Raw genomic sequence first — 22,924 nt, 5'->3', positions numbered from 1 at the left:
AATCAATCAATAGTGATAGTCTATTATTTCCAAGGTTAAGTGCTCCAACCCCAATGGAGAAAAGTCCCTTATTTGGTTGAAATTACTGCAAACCCCCTTGCCACCCAACTTAGAAACTCCACTGTTACCTAGTTGTCATTAAATCCTTTCTTAATACCTAGGTTACACCTGTTTAAAAAACTTAATTTCATCACCTTCCACTCTACTTTCAACTGTTGCTACCCTAGTACAAGTACCCATCTTTGATCATCTGAGCTATTTTAAAAGCCTCCTAAAGCTAATTTTAAATACACAGGGATTTTACATATGTCAACACCCATGCAACTAACCATCACCCAGAAAAAAATACAAAGTATCTCCAGTACTCTATAAAGTTCCCTCCTGTCCCTAACGACCCCGTCAACCCCTAGAAACAGGTAGTCTGGTGGACTTTTGATTAGTTTTGCCCTGCTGAACTTCATGTAAATGGAATTACACAGTATATACTCTTTTATACCTGGCCTGGTTTAATTAAACACATTGTATCTATGAGATTCATCCATGTTGTTGTCTGTGCAAGTAGATCTTTCTTATTGCTAAGTTATGTGGAATTTTACGAATATTCCCAAATTTATTTATCCATTTTTCTGCTGACAGACATTCAGGTTGTTTCCAGTTTAGGGCCTATTGCGAATAAAGCTGGTATGAAGATTAATAATGTTGGTTTAAGTATTAAAAGAACCCAAAATAAATGCTCAGTATATGTTACCTCTTTCCCTCCATTGTATTGGAGTTAGAGTAGAAACTGATGCTGTATATACTATACAGAATGAACTTAAACAATTCAAAATTAGGTTGAAAGACATGCCATGTATACCTTCAATCATTATACACGTTAAGTACACGCACAATAAATTCGTATCACATAAACAACCACAAACATTAACACCAAATGACTGACAAAATTTAATCCTGTTTAATATCACATTTTAGCATCTGCTCTATATTTTCTAATGCATCAAGAAGACATTAATCCAGGCAACCAGAACAGAAAAACCAGATTTTGTCATCTTATCATTTTGATAAGACAATGCATGTAAAAACATGATATGCAATATTAAAAGATGATTCTGTAAGAGGTTACAGAAAGTTAATTAGTGTTATTTTGGCCATTTAAACAAGTTCAGTAAATTTGAGCATATGAAATTTTTATACTTGGTAAAATCAGCATCAGCTTCCCTAAGCATTATTGTAAATTCATTTCAAAATAATGCTTGGGTATGGACTTAGTAGGAATGCTAATTGGCATGAATGTGTTAAATGACTGGTGCACTTCCTCCATGTAGGAGGTAATATTAAAATGAATCAGATGAGAAATAAATGTTTTATAAAAATTAGTAAAACAGCAATTAATATCCTAAAATCCACTCAATAAAAGTCATTTTATTGCCTATCACTTGCCTCTCTAATATTATAAAGCAAAAGGAAAATGAAAACAGTAAAAAAAAAAAAAAAACAAGGTTACAATCAGATTCATTCAATAAACACATGGACAGTAAACCTTTAAAAATTAGTCATTTGTACAAAGATCACTTGTACTTTGCCTATACTACCATAAAGCTATAAATTCACACAAAGTAAAAAGATCAATGCAATCTTCACATTTTTCTCCTTACCTCCCATTCTCTGGCTGCTGCTGCTTCATTACTAGAATCCTCATTTGGTTCAGATTCTTCAATCTTTTTCACTACTATAAATCCAGGTTCTCTGGTATATTCACCAGTATCTTCTGCATATATTTCTGGACTCCACTGAATGAAGAAGGCATACAAGTGGTCTGTCCTGTTAGAACATGTGACTGTTAATAACAGACCTACTATTCTGTACTCCTAGCTATAATTACAAAATGATATTTGTTAAATGACTTCACAAAACTTGAAGATTTAAAATATACACAACATATACTATGCTTTATTTAAAAAGATAATGAAGCCTAATGGCAGGAAGACATTAACTTAAAAAAGTTTACTTGGCTGTGTTCTGTCAAGTCGTTCTGAGAAACTAAGATTTTTGAGTAAGCTCAGATGATGTCCATGGTAATTTTTTTTTAATCTTTAAAGAAACTAGTGATGGGAAAGGAAACTGAACCAGCAACTGTGACCGCATTCACACAATGACCTAATTATCTAAAATATGAGTAAACAATTTACTAACTGCCTATTTTGAAACCTGGATATTATACAGAATTTTCCGAAGTTAATAGAAATTTAATGTGTTTAACTCTTAAATGATACCAGGAACACACAATGTATTATTGGTTCAGGGATAGATGATCTAATCTTTTAATGGATCAGGGATAGATGATGATCTAATCTCGCTCCCATTTTCAATTTTGTTTACTATAGCAAAACGTGTTGTTACAAAAGATAATTAAATCTCGGATCAACTTACTTGAGGATCAAACACACATTTCAAATATCTATGTATCCTTGGCTATTAATTAGCAGGGATACTTGCATTTTAAAAAAGGGATTATATATCATTACCTGCCTTGAGGTAGTGGCCATACTGTTTAATATTTTGAGGAACCTTCTTGCTCTAAGACATTTTTTTAAAGTTTTTACTTAAATTCTAGTTAGTTAACATATTGTGCAAGATTAGTTTCAGGTGTAGAATTCAGTGATTCATCACTTATACACAGCACCCAGTGCTCATCACAAGTGCCCTCCTTAATGCCCATCACCCATTTAGCCCATCCCCTGCCCACCTCCCCTCCAGCAACCCTCACTTTGTTCTCTACAAGTAAGTCTCTTATGGTTTGCCTCCCTCTCTAAGACAATTTAACTAGGTTTCTTTACCACTAAAACCAGGTACACATTTACTTTTTTTGCATTAAATCACAGAGAGGAATAAAATTTAAAATGGGGTAAATTAAAAAGTACAAAATAGGAGCTAAGTAATTTTAAGGGGTGCCTGGTGGCTCAGTCAGTTAAGCAACTATTGGTTTAGGCTGAGGTCATGATTGCATGGGTCGTGAGATCCAGCCCTGGAGTTGGGCTCCACACTCAGCAGAGTCTCCTTGAAGATTCTCTCCCTCTGGCCCTCCCCTGACTCTTGCGCATGTGTGCACCCTTGCGTGCACGTACCCCACGGGCGCGCACTCTCTCTTTTCCTTTCAAATAAATAAATCTTTAAAAAAATAATTTAAAAAGATTTAATGTCAGGTTTTAATCATAAACTATTTTTTTTTAAAGTACTTTTCTACTGGTATTAAGTGATATATAAGATCATTTTAATTCAAGGAATCTCAATAACGTTTTTGAGTTTTTTTACCTTTCTTGTGGCACAGCAAACCAATATTCATGTTTCTTATCTCTCTGTGCATACTGTTGCATTGTTGCACTTGCTTGAGATACAAATGTTTTCCTCATTGGTTTTCCAACTCTGAGACATAAGAACTTATGTAATCGATGCCTTCTCTTTTCTCTTAAAAGTGCAGAACCTAGAAATGAGATACAAACAGCGCTCATTCAATTCTCATACACCATGCTTAAGCAATTTGGTTTAAGTGATGTTTACCTCGAAACTTCTGACAAGTTAATACAGAATAAAATTAAATTTACTGACAGTCACTTAGATGAATTCTCTTAAGTAACTTTTATTTTCTTCCAACGGGATTCATGAACTAGCACCCAAGTTATGAACTGAAATTATGTCTAAGCGTATCAGGAAAAAAGGGGAAAGTTTTAGGAATTCTTGCATTAAATTTTCGCTTGGAACAACTATATTAAAGTAATTACATGCACATATATAATTTTCTTCATATTCTCTATTAGACTTCTAGAATAACATCAAAACACATTGTAGAATCTTTAAAAGTTTACTTTAATATAGTTATTATAGACAAAAAAAATTTTTTTTTAAAGATTTTATTTATTTATTTGACAGAGAGAGAGAGAGCACAGGTAGGCAGAGCGGCAGGCAGAGGGAGAGGAAGAAGCAGACTCCCCACTGAGCAAGGAGCCCGATGTGGGGCTCGATCCCAGAACCCTGGGATCATGACCTGAGCTGAAGGCAGACACTTAACGACTGAGCCACCCAGGCGCCCCATATAGACAAAAATTTAATAAAAAATGTTTCTGGAAGCTTTTCCATATATATGAGGTAGGATAAAACAATCAACAATATCCTGGATTCAGCCATCTATTTGGACAGTTTATGATGAATTATCTCTAACTCTTCCAAACAGAGATGCTGACATAAAGGTATACTGAGGGTCTGACACTATGACTGAATTCAGAATTCTGGACATTATTAGCTTACGAATGTGGCATACTGTGGAAGAAAAAGCACTTATTTATAATCAAGATAACTGGGTACTAGTCATGGCTTTCTTCTGTACAGTATTGTGCAAGGTGCATAAATCTATCTGAGCCTCAGTATTTACATCTGATTAAAAGAGTGAACTTTTACCATCTTCCCCACAATTATATTCCACAGTTGTATATTTAGTAAACCATTTTGCTATATTATAAGGTCACTAAAGATCAGAAATGTGTAATATTTCCCGATTATAGAACCTTAAGTTACTTAAAATTAGTTACTTAAAACAAATTTTCATTCCCTCCCTCCTCAAAAAGAACTCAAACGATAATACAGGTACACCTATATCTAAACTTATCAATTTTTCTCTTTTAGTATTTTGTCATAATAGGAGCTCCCTCCCCATCTAATCCCATACTCCAACAAACCCAATAAATGAAAGCATTCTACCACATTATTAGGTTAAACAGAACCCCTCATTTTTTTTTTCAAAGATTTCAAAATATAAGGCAACCATCAGACACAAGAATAGCAAATAAAGACATTCACACCAGCATTCTTTACAATATCAAAGATAGGAAATATCTTAACAATACGAATTGTTAATAACAACTGAATGTCTTAACAGTATGGAAATGGTTAAAATACAGGGCCATTAAAAGCCATATTTTCAAAAAAACTATAATGACATGGGAAATTATTCATGACATAAAATTTTAAGTGAAAAAAGGATACAACAGTATAATCCTGATTTTATATAAAAAATACATATGTATAGATACAAATACCAAAATTGTATACATATGTATTTAAACGTGTATGTATATATACATACACACCAAAAATCAAAGATAAATATACCAAATGTTAGTAATGATTATTTCATGGATAAATTTCAGGTAATTTTTAAAAATTTTCTAAAAAAATCTATATTTGTCAAATGTTCTTTAATGAACATTCATTAGTTCTGAATAAAGAAAAAGGTATTAAAAAAGAATTATTCAATTTTTTATAGAACTTTCGTTGAGCAAATTAATTCTTTAACATCTACTAAATATCATCAGGATATCTAAAAAAGATGGTGCAAAGAAAATCCAGCACAGGTATTTTAAAAACTGAACCAAACTTTTGTATATTGCTGGTGGGAATATGAAATATGAAGCCACTGTGAAAAACAGCTTGGGGGGGGGGTTCCTCAAAATTAAATTAAACACAGAATTACCATAGGAACTAGCAAATCCACTTTTGGGTATATATCCAAAAAAAATGAAAGGAGGGATTCGAACAGGTATTTGTAACCCAATGTTCATAGCAGGATTATTCAAACTAGCCAAAAGGTAGAAACATCCAAATGTACATTAACAAATGAATACATAAAGAAAATGTGGTGGTAGTAAAGTTGACCACTGAATGATGCAGCGGTTAGGGACATAGACCCCCCCCCCACACACACACAGTCAAAAATTTGAGTATAACTTTTGACTCTCCCCAGAAACTTAACTACTAATAGCCTGCTGTTGACTAGAAGCTTTACCAGTAACATAAACAGATGTTTCCCATGTTTTGTATGCTATATTATATACTGTATTCTTACAATACAGAAAGCTAGAGAAAAGAAAATGCTAAGAAAATCATAAAGAAGCAAAAAAACATTTATAGTACTGTACTGTATTAAAAAATTATGTATAAGTGGACCCGCACAGTTCAAACCCATATTGTTCAAGGGCCAACTGTATACTGGAATATTGTGCAGCTTTTAAAAGGAAGGAAATTTTAAAACAAGCCACAACATAGATGAAATATAAAGGCATTCTCCTAAGGGAAATAAGCCACACTTTACAAAAGAACAAATACTGTATGATTCCACTTTTATGAGGTGCCTTATGTAGAGACAAAAGTTCATAGAGACAGAGTAGAATGGTGGAAGGCAGGAGCAAAGGGGAGGAAAGAATGAGGAGTTACTACTAAATGGATACAGTTTGTTTGGAAAGATGAAAAAGTTCTGGAAATGGATGGTGGTGATGGTCGCACAACAATGTGAAGGTACTGAATGCCACTAAATTTTACACTTAAAAATGGTTACTATGGTCAATTTTATTTTATGTATATTTTAGCAATAAATTACTTTTGAGTTTAATTTAAAAAGTTCATATGCTAATTGGATTGATTTGGAATCAGTATTTTAATAGAATATAAGAAATGTTAGCTAAGATACCTGAACTACACCCCATTTAATCTATTATGTATTAAGGGGAAGCTACTGTACATTAGAAATAAAACATAGTATATTACTATAATTTTCATAAGTAAACAGTACTAAAAACCGAAACTGAAAGAGAAATGGTTTTTGAATTTATCCTTGGTGTTTTTTAAAGGAAAACGTTTAATCAGACAATGATGAACTTTTGGACAGTTGGAATAACTTAAGAAATAAATTTTTGTCTAATTGCACTTTTTAAAAAAAGGTAGAATTACAAACTTTGGCAATTATGAACTGTAATTACAATATTTTATGTGCAGTAAAAAATTTTAATGAGGTAATACACCAAGAATTAAGAGAAAATGGAGAAATCAAAGATATTACAGAGCTTGTGTGCATTTTCAAGAAATCGTTTAAAGACAGAACACAGTGAGTCAGGAGTATCTAAAGATGGTGGAAAAGATGCTCATGATGTGTACAATCCACCATGGGATAAGAAGAGACCTTAGACTAGGAACTAGAGACCATATACTTATCCCCAGAGAAACATCAGTGAATGGCCACTAGATCTTCCTTCAGAGTGGCCTAAGATACAGCAGCTTTTTAGTCTGTGAGGAAAGAGGGAGACAATATGCAGTAAGATGAATTAACTTTATATATTCCTTAACACTTACCTTCTATGTCAGCAGTTGCTATTTTATGCTTAATTTCTTTTTGTGACACTTGTTGAATATTTTCCCTTTGCTGTTTAGTCTGTTGCATAGTATGGATTTTCCAGAGTTTCCGTAGTTCTTCTACCTCTGTCTCTGAGTCCTGATTTTGCTCCTTTCCTTGTTTTCCTTTACTGACAGTTTGCTTTTGTTTAAAATCTGCTGCTTCCCCACAAGGCATACCTTCTTTTTTACCCTCCTCTTGATGTAGTGAATTCTCATTCAGAGGAAAATCCTGGTCTGTATTACCTTTTATACTTGTGCTTTGTTCTTTAGGGCCTGGTATTTCCTGAAAATTATCTGTAGCCTGATCTTCCTTAGTGGCCCTTTCAAGATTATCTAAAACTGTTTTAAGAGAAGTAGTCCCAACTTCATCTGTAGAATGTCCAGGATCAGATTCTAAGTGATCAGGCATATTAGTAGACTCTGATATGGCTGTTAAACATTCTACGCCACTCTGACTGACAGTTTGCACAGATTCTGATGATGCACCAGATGACTTATCTTGTCGAAGTTCATCTGACGAGACAAGCTCCTCCCGTATAGGAGAGAGTTCTGATTCTGTGAACACATCCTCAGAAAGAGACTCCTCGGTGCTCCTCGGAGCTGTGCTGGCACTATCGTTACCTGCATCGCGGGCTCTGGAGTCTATTTCATCAGTATGACTTCTCATCATTTTCTTTAAGTGGCAGAAGTCCCTTCCTGATACCTGATCTATCTCTCTGCCAGTAAACAAAATTAAAAGTTGTTACTTTTTAAATTGCATTTTATTTCCCACAAATTTAACATTGAATGAGTTATCACTAAAAAGGTTTCTAGAAAGGGGTATAGTATATATCTCAATAGCATATCAAAAATTTGATTTATATAGATAGACCAAGTAATTAAGTCAAGCCTTTGCAATGATTTTTTGAGATCTGGGAAACATCAACAGAAGATTTCCTGATTTAATCTACCTGAAAAGAAGTTGGAAATACAAGTTTTGGGTGAAGCTGTAATTCTACACTAAACTTTATTCATTACAGGAATATGGAAAATAAGCTTAGATAAAATTTTGATTAAAATTTTAAATGTCTTAAGAAAAAATACATTGATATTAAATACATGGACACACACAAACACACAGTGCTCATTTACATTTAAATAGATTACACTAAAATATGCAGCTCAAATGCAAAGCTGAAGACCAACTGGAATAAAACTGAGGCAAAAATACTTACAGGAATTCTTCAGGCTACCAGCAACAACTCTTAATTCAGAAAGAACTTGTTCTGCTAAAGGTTTAGATACTAGATATATGAATGGTTCATAATTCTATCAAGATTTCCATGTTTAATGGCATTTATATATATGAGCACTAATGTTCAAAGTTAGTTTAAATTCTGGAAGGAGGCAATACAAACATCTATATAAAGCATGAAATGAAAGTCAGAAATTTAAAATGATGGTTAAAAATAGTTTGTGACAAATGGAAATTAACATGAGTTCTTAGTGGAAAAACTACTAACATTTATGTAAGTTTAAGAATAGGAGATAAGTCAAAACAAAAATAATTGGCTGTCTCTGGATGGTGAAGCTGGGGAACTCTTCTGTTTTATTTTTTCTTTGTAGTATTTTTCAAATTTTACATAATGAGTATGCATAACACTTTATAACTACAATAGATAAAAATTTATTTTTTAAACAGTTATCAATTGAATTCCAATTCATGTCTGTCTTGTCTCCCTTGCATCTGACTCGCCATAAGAAACACAAACATTTAATTTGTGCTATTAAAAATGTAATAGTGTCATCTACTGGTGATCCACTCAAATTGCATATATAGGATCTTGGAATATGGCAAAAGGCAAAAGTTTTGAGAAACTGTATGTGTACATTTAAGAAGACCATTAGGTAAGAGATAAAGTTAACAAATGTAAGAAGACATACGTTTGATTAAGGGCTGTAAAACCTTCAGAGTTAATATGCTGAAACTAGATATTTAGGCCAATGATGTTGCTACTGCTTAACACAGTTCTAGAACAATACCTTTGAAATCAACTATCCAAGCAGAAGACAGAAGAAAATCAATCAAATCTTATGCCTCAGTATTGCTACACATGGCATTACTCTGCAAAACTACTTGCTTTATTTATCTAATTTGCTGCCAAACAGTGTTTTTAACTACTTCACAAGGCAGGATTGAAAGATACTTCATTTTGGAGGAATTTTTTTTTAAATGTTTGGATCAAATGCATGGTCTTTCCCTGGACATTCTAAATAATAAAACAGTGATTTGCAAGAAGAGGAGCCCTACAGCATCCTAGTGGAATACTTACAGATCATTCAGCATAAGAGAATCCCTAAGTATCATAATAAAAATAGAAAAGCAGGGCAACAGAAAGTGAATCTCACAGTGACTGACAACATGCACATATATATATATAATATGTATATATATATATGTAAATATATATATAATCTTATTTCTTTTTTAATCTAATCCTTTACTCCTTCACCTTTGTGTCATCCTTTCACCCATCCCAATAATACTTATTTCCTGAAAGTGACTTTAGATGACGATCTATAAAAATAACTAAAGCAGAAGATACTCTAGGAATTATCTGCACCTCTATGGATGAGTTTACCAAGCCAAAATAGTATCTATTGGATGGAAGGTATAATGGACACTTTCTGAATAAGGGATTTTATTCTACCACAGGTATCCTAACAACTCATGTACCCTGCCTCAGAAACAAAAATAATTTGCTCTTCTATGTAAGCAGTTCTCTACCCCAAGGGTTAATTTTCAAACAATGATCCACATCCCTGTGGGCTAATAAAGTTAAAGTGAAGCCAGTTTTTAAACTATTGACAAAGTATGTGTGGAGGAATGGGGAGCATTCTTTTCTGTTGTCATTCCTTTCTTTGAATACTTTCTTCTCCTTTTCTTTCTTATTCCTCCCTTTTCTCTCTGGTCATTCCTTTGGTCAAGCACATTACTTTCAAAGGCTGTGCTAAGCTGCAGTCTCACAGCTATGTTATTTGAATCACATGAATCCCTTGACCAGTATATTCCAAGCATAACTCTTTCAAGGACAACCGAGGGAAGGATGCTCATGAGATCTCCCTCAAATCCCACACCGACTCTTCAGGCTCTTCTAAGAAAAATTTGAAAACTACCCTAGTCTACTTATATTACCTTAAATTAGTCACAGAAATAATTTAAAAATCTGAATGCTGTGTTTGAATAAAAAGGGCTGGTAAACATTAAATTAAATAAGGTTTATAGGTTACTTTTAAATATCCAGTTCCCTGACGAAATATATAAATATAAATCTAGAACAATTCCTAACTATTCAAGGTGTGTTAAAAATAATCTTTTCGGGTGCCTGGATGGCTCAGTCATTAAGCATCTGCCTTCGGCTCAGGTCATGATCCCAGGGTCCTGGGATCGAGCCCCACATTGGGCTTCCTGCTCCAGGGGAAGTCTGCTTCTCCCTCTCCCACTCCCCCTGCTTGTGTTCCCTCTCTTGCTGTCTCTCTCTCTGTCAAAAAATAAATAAAATCTTTAAAAAAAATAATCTTTTCAATACCGTATTTTTTCATTGCTGATAAAATGAAAAGCAGTTTTAATAAAACTAATAAAAAATACTTAAGAGTAAAAAAAAAATACTTGAGTATTAAACCAGGGTCAACTATCTAGATGTAATAAAATTCCAAAGGAGTATAAATACCAATCTTACATGGGTAAGGATTCCTTTATTTTGCTATCCAAAATTTCTTTGTACATTGCAGCTGACATCACCTCTTCCATTGGACACATGATGCCATATTCCTCACAGCCATTCTCTTGAACCAAAGGGTCAGTTTTATGTGGATCAAACATTATATTATTTGGTGTTACTAGCAGCACACCACTGACTGTGCCCTAAGATGAAAAAAGAAAATGACATTTAATGCTCAAATTTTCAAAAAGTATTCTAGCTGTTTTTACTAATTTTCTTCAGATGTTAGGCCATCTGTTATATATAAAAGTAGTATATCCAAGCACTAAGACATTCTCATGAAAACATTTTTTCATTATGTTTTACATTAATTTGCATTCTGCTTCCTCTGTTGTTCCCTCACTACAGATACCAAATATAGTTTCATGTACACAAACAGGTTTAATAAATAATGTGTTGATAATTCAATCCAGTATAAAAGAAAAACAGCATAATATCTTCAAAATGTCTTTTTAAAAAATCTCTGCTTCAACTGACTCTGTTAACTACCTAGCTATTTGACTTTGGGCATGTAAAGCTTCTGGGCCTCAGTGCCGTCATCTGTAAGAGTAGGTAGATTAGATACTTCTAGGGTATATAGTAATCATTTTTAATTTAATCATGACAAGTTATGAAATTTTAAATACATTTATATAAACAGCAATATAAATATGAAGAATCCAGCCTCTTGTCTTAGAAATGAGCAAACTGAAGTCCACAGGAAGCCAATCTCACTAATTATTAGCTAATACTTACTGAAAGCTTTGTATGTATCATGCTTTACATACATTATTGTTCATTTGATCTTCACAAGCACAGCTATGAGATGATTACACAAATAGGAAAATTAAGGTTGTGAGAGGCTAGGAAACTTATCTTAAGTAATAAATAACATAGCTAACATAAGTGGTAGAACCAAGATTCAAAATCCAGGCAGTCTGTGCCTTTTACTTAAGTCCCTCCACATTCAAATCTAAACCACAGTCACTCCAACTCAGGCGCTAAATATTCCTTAATCCAATTTTTAACTCCTATTCTATATATTCTGTAAGTGTAAAAATGAAGAGCCATACAGAATTCTAAAAATAAACTAAGTAGTTACTTCAAAGCTGTCCTTTTTTTCTGAAGCTATTAAGGAAAAGAAAATAAATCCTGCTTGATCTGGTGTAACATCCTCCTTCAAAATCCATTTTCAGCTCTATAAATTTACCTGGCTTAACTTTAAGAACATAAAACTTAAGTTATGACAGACATACTATTAAAAATGATCAAGAGGAAAAAGAAAAAACTCTGGGAGAGTTTTTGGTCACCCATGTGGCAGAAAGTTACTGCAGATGTTCAAGATAATAAAACATGCTTATCATTTGTAGTAACTGCATACAATATCGGAAAGAAGCATATGCATATGTGTATGCATTTTGGTGGGAAAAAGGGAATCGATGTGAAACTCTAAACAGCATTTTTTTTTTAGTTCAGACCAGGGACTACCTAAATAAGGAGTAACTATATAAACCATGGCCTGATCATATTTTGATGGATATTTTAAGTAGATTCATATATATCAGGTTGTATTCCTGGATCACATGCCAACACAAGTCAAAGACAGATGGTGAGGTATGTTGCAGGGACATTTACATTGCTACGGATAATCCAAGAAATAGACAATCAAGAGTAGAGTATACACAATGTAAAAAATCTTAAAGGTTTCTGATTCTCTATCTTCCCTTACTCTATCTCACCTTCTATAAACTTAAGTTATTTGAGAAATAAAACCAAGTAACCAGTAAGAAGTAAGGAAAGCAAACATCAGGTCTCTGAAAGACCTCAGTTCATTCTTGGTTTCATAAATTTTATATAAGCATTAGTTTTAAATAATGGTATATTATTAGGTTCACTGGCATAACATTACATACTATCTTTCACTTCAGAATATTTTTGCAAAGATAATGACTACTAGGTATATAGGATTGAGAAGGCCCAGTATTAATGATAATGCATTAACTCACTATACCTGTTAATACTATAATACTGCTACTTTTAGTAGTGTAACTACAGAAATCGTTTGAAAAGCCTCTCAAAATTGTGCTTCTACTTCTTAGACTAGATGGGGCTTAAAGCCCTACCTCTTAACACTAGTCTGACCAATCTAGTAATGTTACTTTGCAGGAATTCACCCTTATTTGCTGCTATTGCAGATGTGCTAATGTATTCTTCAAGCTTCCTTCCCTGATTCTAGGTGGGGCTCTGAGGTATTGTCAGATGTTATTCTCTTTAAATCAAGAGTTGGCCATGAGAAACACTACTTCAACATAAAATTCACAAAAATCTTTTGACAAAGTAACTGCTCAAATTCAACTAACCAAGACCAAGTTTGAAATCATAAGCTCAAAATAAAATACTGTTTCACTCTTTTTTAAGGCTGTTTCATAAATCTGAACGTATTATCAGGAGCAAGAACATATTATAGTAAGCGGTTTCCAATTAAAATATCTTCTTTTTTTTTTATGTGCCTTGTTGAGCATTGCTGTTTTTTTATCACCATACATTACATCATTAGTTTTTGATGTAGTGTTCCATGATTCATTGCTTGCGTGTAACACCCAGTGCTCCATTCAATACGTGCCCTCTTTAATACCCATCACCAGGCTAACCCATCTCCCCACCCACCTCCCCTCTAGAACCCTCAGTTTGTTTCTCAGAGTCCATAGTCTCTCATGGTTCATCTCCCTCTCCGATTCCTGCCCCCCCTTCATTTTTTCCCTTCCTATGAATGCTGTGAATTGTGTAAGACTGATGAATCACAGACCTGTATCTCTGAAACAAATAATACATTATGTTAAAAAAAAGAAGATAATAAAATATCTTCTTAATCCATATGACCTTCAGAAGCTTTAAGGACAGATTTCTCTTTAGTATTAGTAACTGCCAATTCCTTATGTGCAATTACTTGACTAATCTTCCACGGAGAATTATTTCTAGTAGAAAAGAAAGTGTCTGCTTTTGTCCATCGACAGATGAATGGATAAAGAAGATGAGGTGTATATACAACGGAATATTATGCAGCCATCAAAAGGAATGAAATCTTGCCATTTGCAATGACATGGATAGAACTGGAGGGTATTATGCTGAGCGAAGTAAGTCAATCAGAGAAAGACATGTATCATATGATCTCACTGATATGAGGAATTCTTAATCTCAGGAAATAAACTGAGGGTTGCTGGAGTGGTGGGGGTGGGAGGGATGGGGTGGCTGGGTGATAGACACTGGGGAGGGTATGTGCTATGGCGAGCGCTGTGAATTGTATAAGACTGTTGAATCACAGACCTGCACCTCTGAAACAAATAATACATTATATGTTAAAAAAAAAAAAAAGAAGAAGATAGCAGGAAGGGAAAAATGAAGTGGGGGAATCAGAGGGGGAGACGAACCATGAGAGACTATGGACTCTGAGAAAGGAACTGAGGGTTCTAGAGGGGAGGCGGGTTGGGGGATGGGTTAGCCTGGTGATGGGTATTAAAGAGGGCACATTCTGCATGGAGCACTGGGTGTTATACGCAAACAATGAATCATGGAACGCTAAATCAAAAACTAATGATGTAATGTATGGTGATTAACATAATAAAAAAAAAGAAAATAAAGTCTGTAAAAGTTACCACTTATACTACAATATTTCTGTAAATATTAGAAGATAAAAAACTATGATTTGGGAGTACATCCCAGCAGAGAAAATAACTTCTACTGATCTTTTTTTTTAGTCTTAAGTCCACTGTAACCTATAATTTTGTTGATAAATTTCCATAATTTTTACATAAATAACCTTTATTATAATAAATCTATAGGAAGAGCCAGTATCCAGCAAATGTTCACCTTCCATGAACACCAGGCTGTAAGCTGCTCCTAACCCTGCGAATGACTTTATCTTTGCTTTGATACTTAAATAAAAATTTTATTCAAATGGTTACAACTGAAATTCTGCTTCTAGCCAAGAACTAATTTTGCCTAAAACTACTAAAACCACACACACCCACACACCCACAATACATGAAATGACTATTTTCAGCTACTGGAATGCTGGGCAATGATACCTGAATAAGGGAAAACAAAGAAAATGAACTCTATAAATGCCCCAGCATACTGAGTGGAGAGTTTCCAGGCCAGAGGCAGAGAAAGGAGAGATGAGCACTCCCAATTGAGAATGGTTTGGAGATCCACAGAAGGTCTTCTTTCAAGTTTCCAGTTGAGCACTGAATGCTACCTATATGTATGGCAACTATCCCAGGACGAGAAAAGCAGCAGCACTCAAAAGAAGCAGAGGAAACAATTCATAGAGTCAAGAGAGAAAGGAACAGCTAATATTCTTACCAACCACAGCAAAAAAATCTTACAATTTACAGGGCCCCAGAAAACTCAGAAGGGCATTGTCTCAGTAAAGGGAAAAACTAGCTATAGTTGCTTTGGTCCTGTCTGACAAAGCTTAAAACAAGCTATGTTATGATCAAACTGCTTCTAAAACACAACTGTATCACAGAAAATAGTACAAGTATATGTAGAGAAATATAAAAATAGCCAGCACCCAAGAAGATAATAACATTTATATCTGATATCCAGTTAAAGATTACTAGGCATGTAAAGAAAAATAAAAAAGTGACTCATCACAATGAGAAAAGTCAATTAAAAGGAAGAAACCCAGAAGTCAGAGCGAGAAATTAATTAGTAGAAAGACATTAAAATAATTATTATAACTATATTCCATATATTAAAGAATATAGGATAGATTGTGCATGGTAGTTACGGACAAGGAAGATATACGAGAGCCAGTTTGAACTTACAGAGATGAAAAATATGCTCAATAGAATTAACAGCAAATTACACATGGCAGACAAAACATTAAATAACTTAAAGGTATAGTAATTGAAATTGTCCAAAATAGAAAGAAAAAAAAAAGAACAGAGTATCAATGAACTATGCTGAGACACAACATCAAGCAGCCTAATATATGCATAAGTGGAGTTCCCAAAGAAGAGGAGAGGATGGAGAAAAAAAATTTGAAGAAATATGACCCCAAATTTTCCAAATCTGATGAAAACTATAAACCAACAGGTTCAAGAAGTTGAGTGAATCCTAAGCAAAACAAACAGAAAAATACACCAAGGCACACCATAATCCAATGGTTCAAAATCAATGATAATGAGACTCTCAAAAGATATGTACTCTGCAAACTACAGAACACTTATGAAAGAAATTAAAGAGGACACAAAGAAATGGAAAAACATGCCATGCTCATGGATTGGAATAACAAACATTGTTAAAATGTCTATACTACCTTAAGCCATCTACATATTTAATGCAATCCCTATCAAAATACCACCAGCATCTTTTACAGAGCTAGAACAAACAATCCTAAAATCTGTATGGAATTACAAAAGACCCTGAATAGCCAAACAATCCTGAAAAAGAAAAGCAAAGCTGGAGGCATCACGATTCTGGACTTCGAGCTATAGTCATCACTACATTACTACCAAGTTGTAGTCATCAAGACAGTATGGTACTGGCACAAAAACAGACACACAGATCAATGGAACAGAATAGAAAACCCAGAAATGGACCTACAACTCTATGATCAACTAATCTTTGACAAAGCAGGAAATAATACTCAATAGAAAAAAGACAATCTCGTCAACACTAGTGTTGGGAAAACTGGACAGCAACATGCAGAAGAATGAAACTGGACCACTTTTTTACACCATACACAAAAATAAATTCAAAATGGATGAAAGACCTAAATGTGAGACAGGGAACCATCAAAATCCAAGAAGAGAACACAGGCAGCAAACTTTGACCTCGGCTGTAGCAGCTTTTTCCTAGACACGTCCCTGGAGACAAGGGAAACAAAAGCAAAAATGAACTACTGGGACTTCAAGATAAAAAGCTTCTGCACAGCAAAGGAAACCAACAAAACTAAAAGGCAACCTACAGAATGGGAGAAGATATTTGCAAATGACATTATCTAATGATAAAGCATTAGTATCCAAAATCTATAAAGAACTTACCCAACTCAACACTCAAAGAACAAATAATCCAATCAAGAAATGGGCAGAAAACATGGACAGACATTTCTCCAAAGAAGACATTCAAATGGCCAAAAGACACATGAAAACATGCTCAACATCACTCATCATCAGGGAAATACAAATCAAAACTGCAATGAGATACTACTTCACACCTGTCAGAATGGCTAAAATTAACAACACAAGAAACAACAGGTGTTGGCGAGGATGCGTAGAAAGAGGAACCCTTTTGCACTGTTGGTGGGAATGCAAGCTGGTGCAGCCACTCTGGAAAACAGTATGGAGGTTCCTCAAAAAGTTAAAAATAGAACTCCCCTACCATCCAGCATTTGCACTACTAGTTACCCAAAGGATACAAAAATACAGATTCAAAGGGGTGCATGTACCCCAGTGTTTATAGCAGCATTACCTATAATAGCCAAACTATGGAAAGAGCCCAGACGTCCATCAACTGATGAATGGATAAAGAAGATGTGGTATACACAATGGAATATTACTCAGCCATCAAAAAGATGAAATCTTGCCATTTGCAACAATGTGGATGGAGCTACAGTATATTAGGCTAAGCAAAATAAGTCAGTCACAGAAGATCAAGTACAATATGATTTCACTCGTGGAATTTAAGAAACAAAACAGATGAACAGATGGGAGGGCGGTAAAAAAAAAGGGGGGAGAGGGAAACAGACCATAAGAGACTCTTAAAGACAGAGAACAAACTGAAGGTTGATGGAGGGAGGTGGGGGGAGGTCTAGATGGGTGATGGCTATTGAGAAGGGCACTTGTCATGTTGAGCACTGGGTGTTGTACGTAAGTAATGAATCACTGAATCCTACCCCTTGAAACCAGTATTCCACTGTGTGTTGACTAATTAGAATTTAAATAAAAATTTGAAGGAAGAAAAAAGAGAGACTATCTTAAATGCAACCAAAGAAAACACAAATGTACAAAACACCAAATATAAAAATTGTAGAAGACTTCTCTTCAGAAACAGTGCAAGTCAGAAAATAATTGGAGTTCTGAAAGAAACATCTTTAAAGTTCGAAGAGAAAAAGAAAACCATGTGTGACTTAAGTTGGTAACATACTATAGTTACTTTCTAAACAATATCTGGAGTTTATTCTCCAATTCTGTGTTACTTTACTATACTCCCTCTGCACACTACAAGTTCTTTGTTTAGAAAAGCAGCAAGGTGTGGTAGGATGAAACATGCATTCACACTGGGTTTGAATTCTTGCCATGATAGAGAAACCTTGGACTTATTAACCTTTTCTGAAAGTTTTATTGTTGTTGTTGTTTTTCCTGTGAAGAAGGAACAGAATCACCAACTTCACAGGATTATTTTGAGTTGCTGAAATACTTAAAATACCTCATATAGTTTTTGGCATATAGTAAATAATAAATAGTAGTTATCTTCCTTTTGTGTGTTATACCAAGTTTGCAAGAGTTACCACTCCAAATAGTGCCCAGCAGTGGTCATTTTATACCAGCTTTTTGAAATATTCTACCAATAGCAAATCAGCTGTACTTTATTACAGTAAATTTATATCCCATTGCCTTTAACAACTGCAAAAGACCGCCAGTTTCTAAGTTATAAGCAAAGTCCATACTAACCTAAACTAGTATTTCCACCAGTATCTTCTTAAAATATTCAATCAGTTGCTGACGTTGATAACTTAAAATGCAAATGCCAAATTGTCATATTTCAGTAATAAATAAAGCACGATAAAAAAATTTTTCTGAAGTATTATTCATTACCTTGCCACTGGTAATATATTTGCAATTAATTTTAAGAAATTTCTCAGTAAATGCTTCTTCTTCCTCAGAAGTTGAAGATACAACTCGTGCAGGTCGAATACCAGTAAAAGTGGATAAGGGAGTTGCTTCTTTCAGGTGGACTACATCAGGATTCTTTAAAAAAATAATAATGATAAAGGCAGTTCAGAGAACTAAATAAAAATTAAATTAGTACATTATTAAAGCCAAATGAATAGCTTTCCCCTATTCTCATCACATTCTTGGAGGTCAGCTCAAAATATTCTTTTTTTTTTTAAAGATTTTTTTTTTATTTGAGAGAGAGACAGAGTGTGGTGGGGGGGAAAGGGGAGAGGCAGAGGGAGAGGGAGAACAGGGAGCCTGACACAGAGCTCGATCCCAGGACCCCAGGATCACAACCTGAGCTGAAGGTAGACAGTTACCCGAATGAGCCACCCAGGCACCCCTCAAAATATTCTTACGTTAAAAAGAAATAGGAAAGAATGGCACTGTGTCATCAATAAAGATCTCTAACAGAGCTTAAACTTTTATTTTCAATGATTTCTTAATGGGATATATATTTATGAATCATCTGTAAAATGCTGAAAACTACATCTCTTGTACCTGCACACTACATGAACACACACACTCAGTTGTTCCTGAATTTAATATATCCCTCAGGTGCTGGGAGCAGAGAAAAGATGGAGTGCTTGTCTGTGATACTTAGAAATTCAGCCAAACTCATTTCACTGGAAGAGCCACTTAAAATGTTAAGCTACAAAGAGTTTATCAATACCATTGTATAAAGTATTAATTGGTTAGATCACAGATTCTTGACTTTTTTTAATGCCATGGACCATTCTCACAGTGAAGCCTAAGGACCTCCTTCTCAGAATGTTTTTTGAATACTTAAAATATAGGATTACAAGAAAAACAATTATAATGAAACAATTATCAAAACATTTAAAAATTAGTTATATTTTTTATTCATAGTTATAATAGTTATATATAGTTGATACATATATCCTTCCTTATTAAACATGAAATAATAAAATCTAGTGTTGACTGATAATTATAATTTTGAACTATATGGCTATAAACAGTATTTTTGAGATCTACAACTCTAAAATGATTTGAAAATATCTGTGAGTTCTACTGGGGACAAAGTCACAGGTATACATGGTGCTACTCTACAGTTTATATTCTTAATTTGAAAAAAATACTATATTTCATTTAAAATTGTTTCTATTCAAGTTCACAGACCCCTAGAACTCATGGGTCCCCCCAAAGTTCAACATTCTCTACAATGTAGAAGGCTAGACAAATGTCCTTTATTCTTTGTCTTAAATACCTCCAGAGGCATTTTATAATTCCTGAGTAAATGAACAGTGCCTTATAGAATAGTTTTCATAGTACCAAGGTTCTTCAGAGCTTTGAGCTAAAATCCGGCACTTTGTGACAGATACCCAATAGTTCTGACTTGGCCTTTTGAAATAATAAACAAGAATACCTTCTCTTCAATCTCAAAGACTTCGAGATACTTGAAAAGCACTCTCAAATTTTAACATAACTTTTTCTACTTCACTAAATGGATCTAATTCCTTAAGTCTATATGAGGACAAAATTTGAGACTTCCTTTCTAAATTTCATTCTCTCTCTCCTAATAGATACCCAATAGATATTTTTTGAAGGAAGATCAGTACAGAATACTGCAAAACAACTATATTTAACATACTATGATTATACCTTAAAAAACCTAAATGGAATTAGATTTTAACAGATGCATGACACTGTTTAATCATTAATATCTATTAACAAAGTTCTCAATCTTTCCATTTTATGATAAAAACTAGTAACTTTATACTCATCCTGTTGTCTCTGGTAATTACTATACTTGAGTTTTGTATGATACATAAATTCATTCAGCACAGATCATTTAAAAGGAGATGTTAGCAACAATAATATTAATGGACATTTATGAGTATGTGTTATATTTAAGTGTTATATGAACCATTTCATTTAATTTTCAAATCATTCATATTAGGTATATACATTATTACCTTAATTTTAAAGGACACTTATGGTTAGCCAAGTTCAGTAACTTGCCCAATGAGTAAGATGAAGCCGATATATAAAAACCACATTATCAACACTTGAACTAGTGAGCTTCACTGCAATACTTACACCTTCCCTTTCAAATATTTTTCTAAACAATTGATAAATGTGTGAAGGGAATAAAAGCCAGTTCCAGAGCCACTAGAAGGCCCTCTGCAAGCTGGCACAAAGCTATCAACAAATTTTATGACTGTTCAGTTACTGCCAGTTGACAACATTACCTACTATGTAACCTAATCATTCACAAAAACTGTATCAAGAAACACTGTCAAATGCTTTCCTTATATGAAGATATACCTCGTTGAACAACATGATCGCTTAGGTTCCCTCAAAGTCTCAAATTCTACAACTCAGTATCTATAGCAATCCCGATTTGTCAGTGTAATCCTATTAAAAAGAATACATGAGATTAGCTTAGTAAATGCTCGAAGTATAGCACATAAGCACGTAAGTGTACATTTCTTAAAGAAAAAAAAAAGCAACGTTCAGAGGGATTGTAATTAGATCTCTTTATAACTTACATACATGTGTATTAGCACCCAAAATATCAGTATCTCTATGTAGCTGGTTTTGATTGGTGTTTATAGATATAGATTCTGATTTTTAATGCAGTGATTTTGAAGCTCCTGAGTGCTTTCTGAGGTTTCTTTGTGCAATTCTGTTTTAGCCACTAGGGACAGAAAGGTGCTTAAAAATACAGAAGTATAGATATTTATCTAGTGAGCCTCAATCATTGCCCCAAATGTTCAAATGTGCAAAAGCAAAGCATCACTAGAACAAGTGAAGCAAAAAGGTTGACTTATGGTCATTTTTTTTGGTACAATATGATTAAATAGTATACATTATGATTTTTCCAGCTATAACGTGGTAATAAAGAACATGGGCTCTGGACCAGAGTACCTGGGTTGGAATCCTAACTCAGCTACCAGCTAACTGAAGGAACTTAAGACACTTAACCTCTCTCCCTCAGTTTCCTTATATGTAAAATAAACACTGTTACTGGTCAGGTACTAGAAGAAACAGATGGCACATCAACTTGAGTTAATTTAAAGAGTTTAAAAATGGAACTATTTACAAAGATATTATGCAGTGAATACAAAAATTCAGGGCAAACAACAGAGGAGTCCTTATCACCCACAGGCCTAAAGGGGAGAAACAGATACCTCAGAGACAGCAGGCTCTGTGTCTGATGAGAGGAGAGGTTGAAGCATGTTGCCACTCTGAAGTGACCTTGCAGGAAGGGAGCTAAGAGAATAAATATGCCCCCTCTTGCTCCTTTTCTCTCAGAAAGACCAAAATTAAGAGAAGCAAAAGGTCAGGGGAACCCACTGATGTAGTCTAAAGCCCAAAGGAGGGTGTAGAATGGGTCTACAGGAGAAAACAGAAATAGCCAGGACAAGTGCTATATCTCCTAAGTTTGAGGTTAGGAATAAATGACAATACTTTTAAAGTACTTAGAATTGTACCTGACACATGGTAAATTTTAGCCATTTATTATTTATTTACTTACGCTGGTTCTATCTCCTTCTATGTTTCTTCATCAATATGTGAAGAAAAAAATGGGTAAAAACTGTTTGACCCTGGAAATTCTCAAAGATAGTACTTTTATGTGGAAATAAATTATTCAAAAAAACCCACTGGGATCCTTTATGCTAACAAAGCCAGGAACATAATATTTTAGCCTCCATGGTAAGCCACTACACAGCTGAACTGCAAAGAAACCTATGGGTGATTATTAGAAATATAAACTCTGACAATTTCTGGAAAAACATGCAACAATACTAATAAACATTTTAATCACTGTAATACAAATATGAGTTATATTTAATAAAACATAAGATCCTTGCTTCTAAGGGACTTAGAATGGGAGACCTAAATCCAATAATTATATATGGAGATATAAACACTAGAGATATATAAAAGTTATATAGGAATATTTTATCTTGTGAATCTAGTAATAAATATATTTCTAGGTAGAAAACAAAATACAACTAAAGTTTAAAAATTACTGTTCAAAAGAATTATTTCTAA

General features: G+C 34.1%; 1 protein-coding gene across 3 annotated transcripts in view; it reads right to left on the bottom strand.

The window, feature by feature from the left end:
• OXR1 (oxidation resistance 1) overlaps positions 1-22,924 on the bottom strand; it is a 355,094-nt gene that overhangs the window by 31,407 nt on the left and 300,763 nt on the right. For all 3 annotated transcript variants that reach the window (XM_021688747.2, XM_021688750.2, XM_021688748.2), the window contains 5 exons: positions 18,782-18,934; positions 10,938-11,122; positions 7,177-7,934; positions 3,313-3,481; positions 1,656-1,821 (listed from right to left, as the gene is read on the bottom strand). In XM_021688747.2, the coding sequence (XP_021544422.1) occupies positions 1,656-1,821; positions 3,313-3,481; positions 7,177-7,934; positions 10,938-11,122; positions 18,782-18,934 (1,431 nt within the window). The remainder of the gene's footprint in view (positions 1-1,655; positions 1,822-3,312; positions 3,482-7,176; positions 7,935-10,937; positions 11,123-18,781; positions 18,935-22,924) is intronic.

Source organism: Neomonachus schauinslandi, chromosome 4, assembly GCF_002201575.2.
Source record: "Neomonachus schauinslandi chromosome 4, ASM220157v2, whole genome shotgun sequence".
Taxonomy (NCBI): Eukaryota; Metazoa; Chordata; class Mammalia; order Carnivora; family Phocidae; genus Neomonachus; species Neomonachus schauinslandi.
This window is presented reverse-complemented; position numbering and strand designations above follow the sequence as displayed.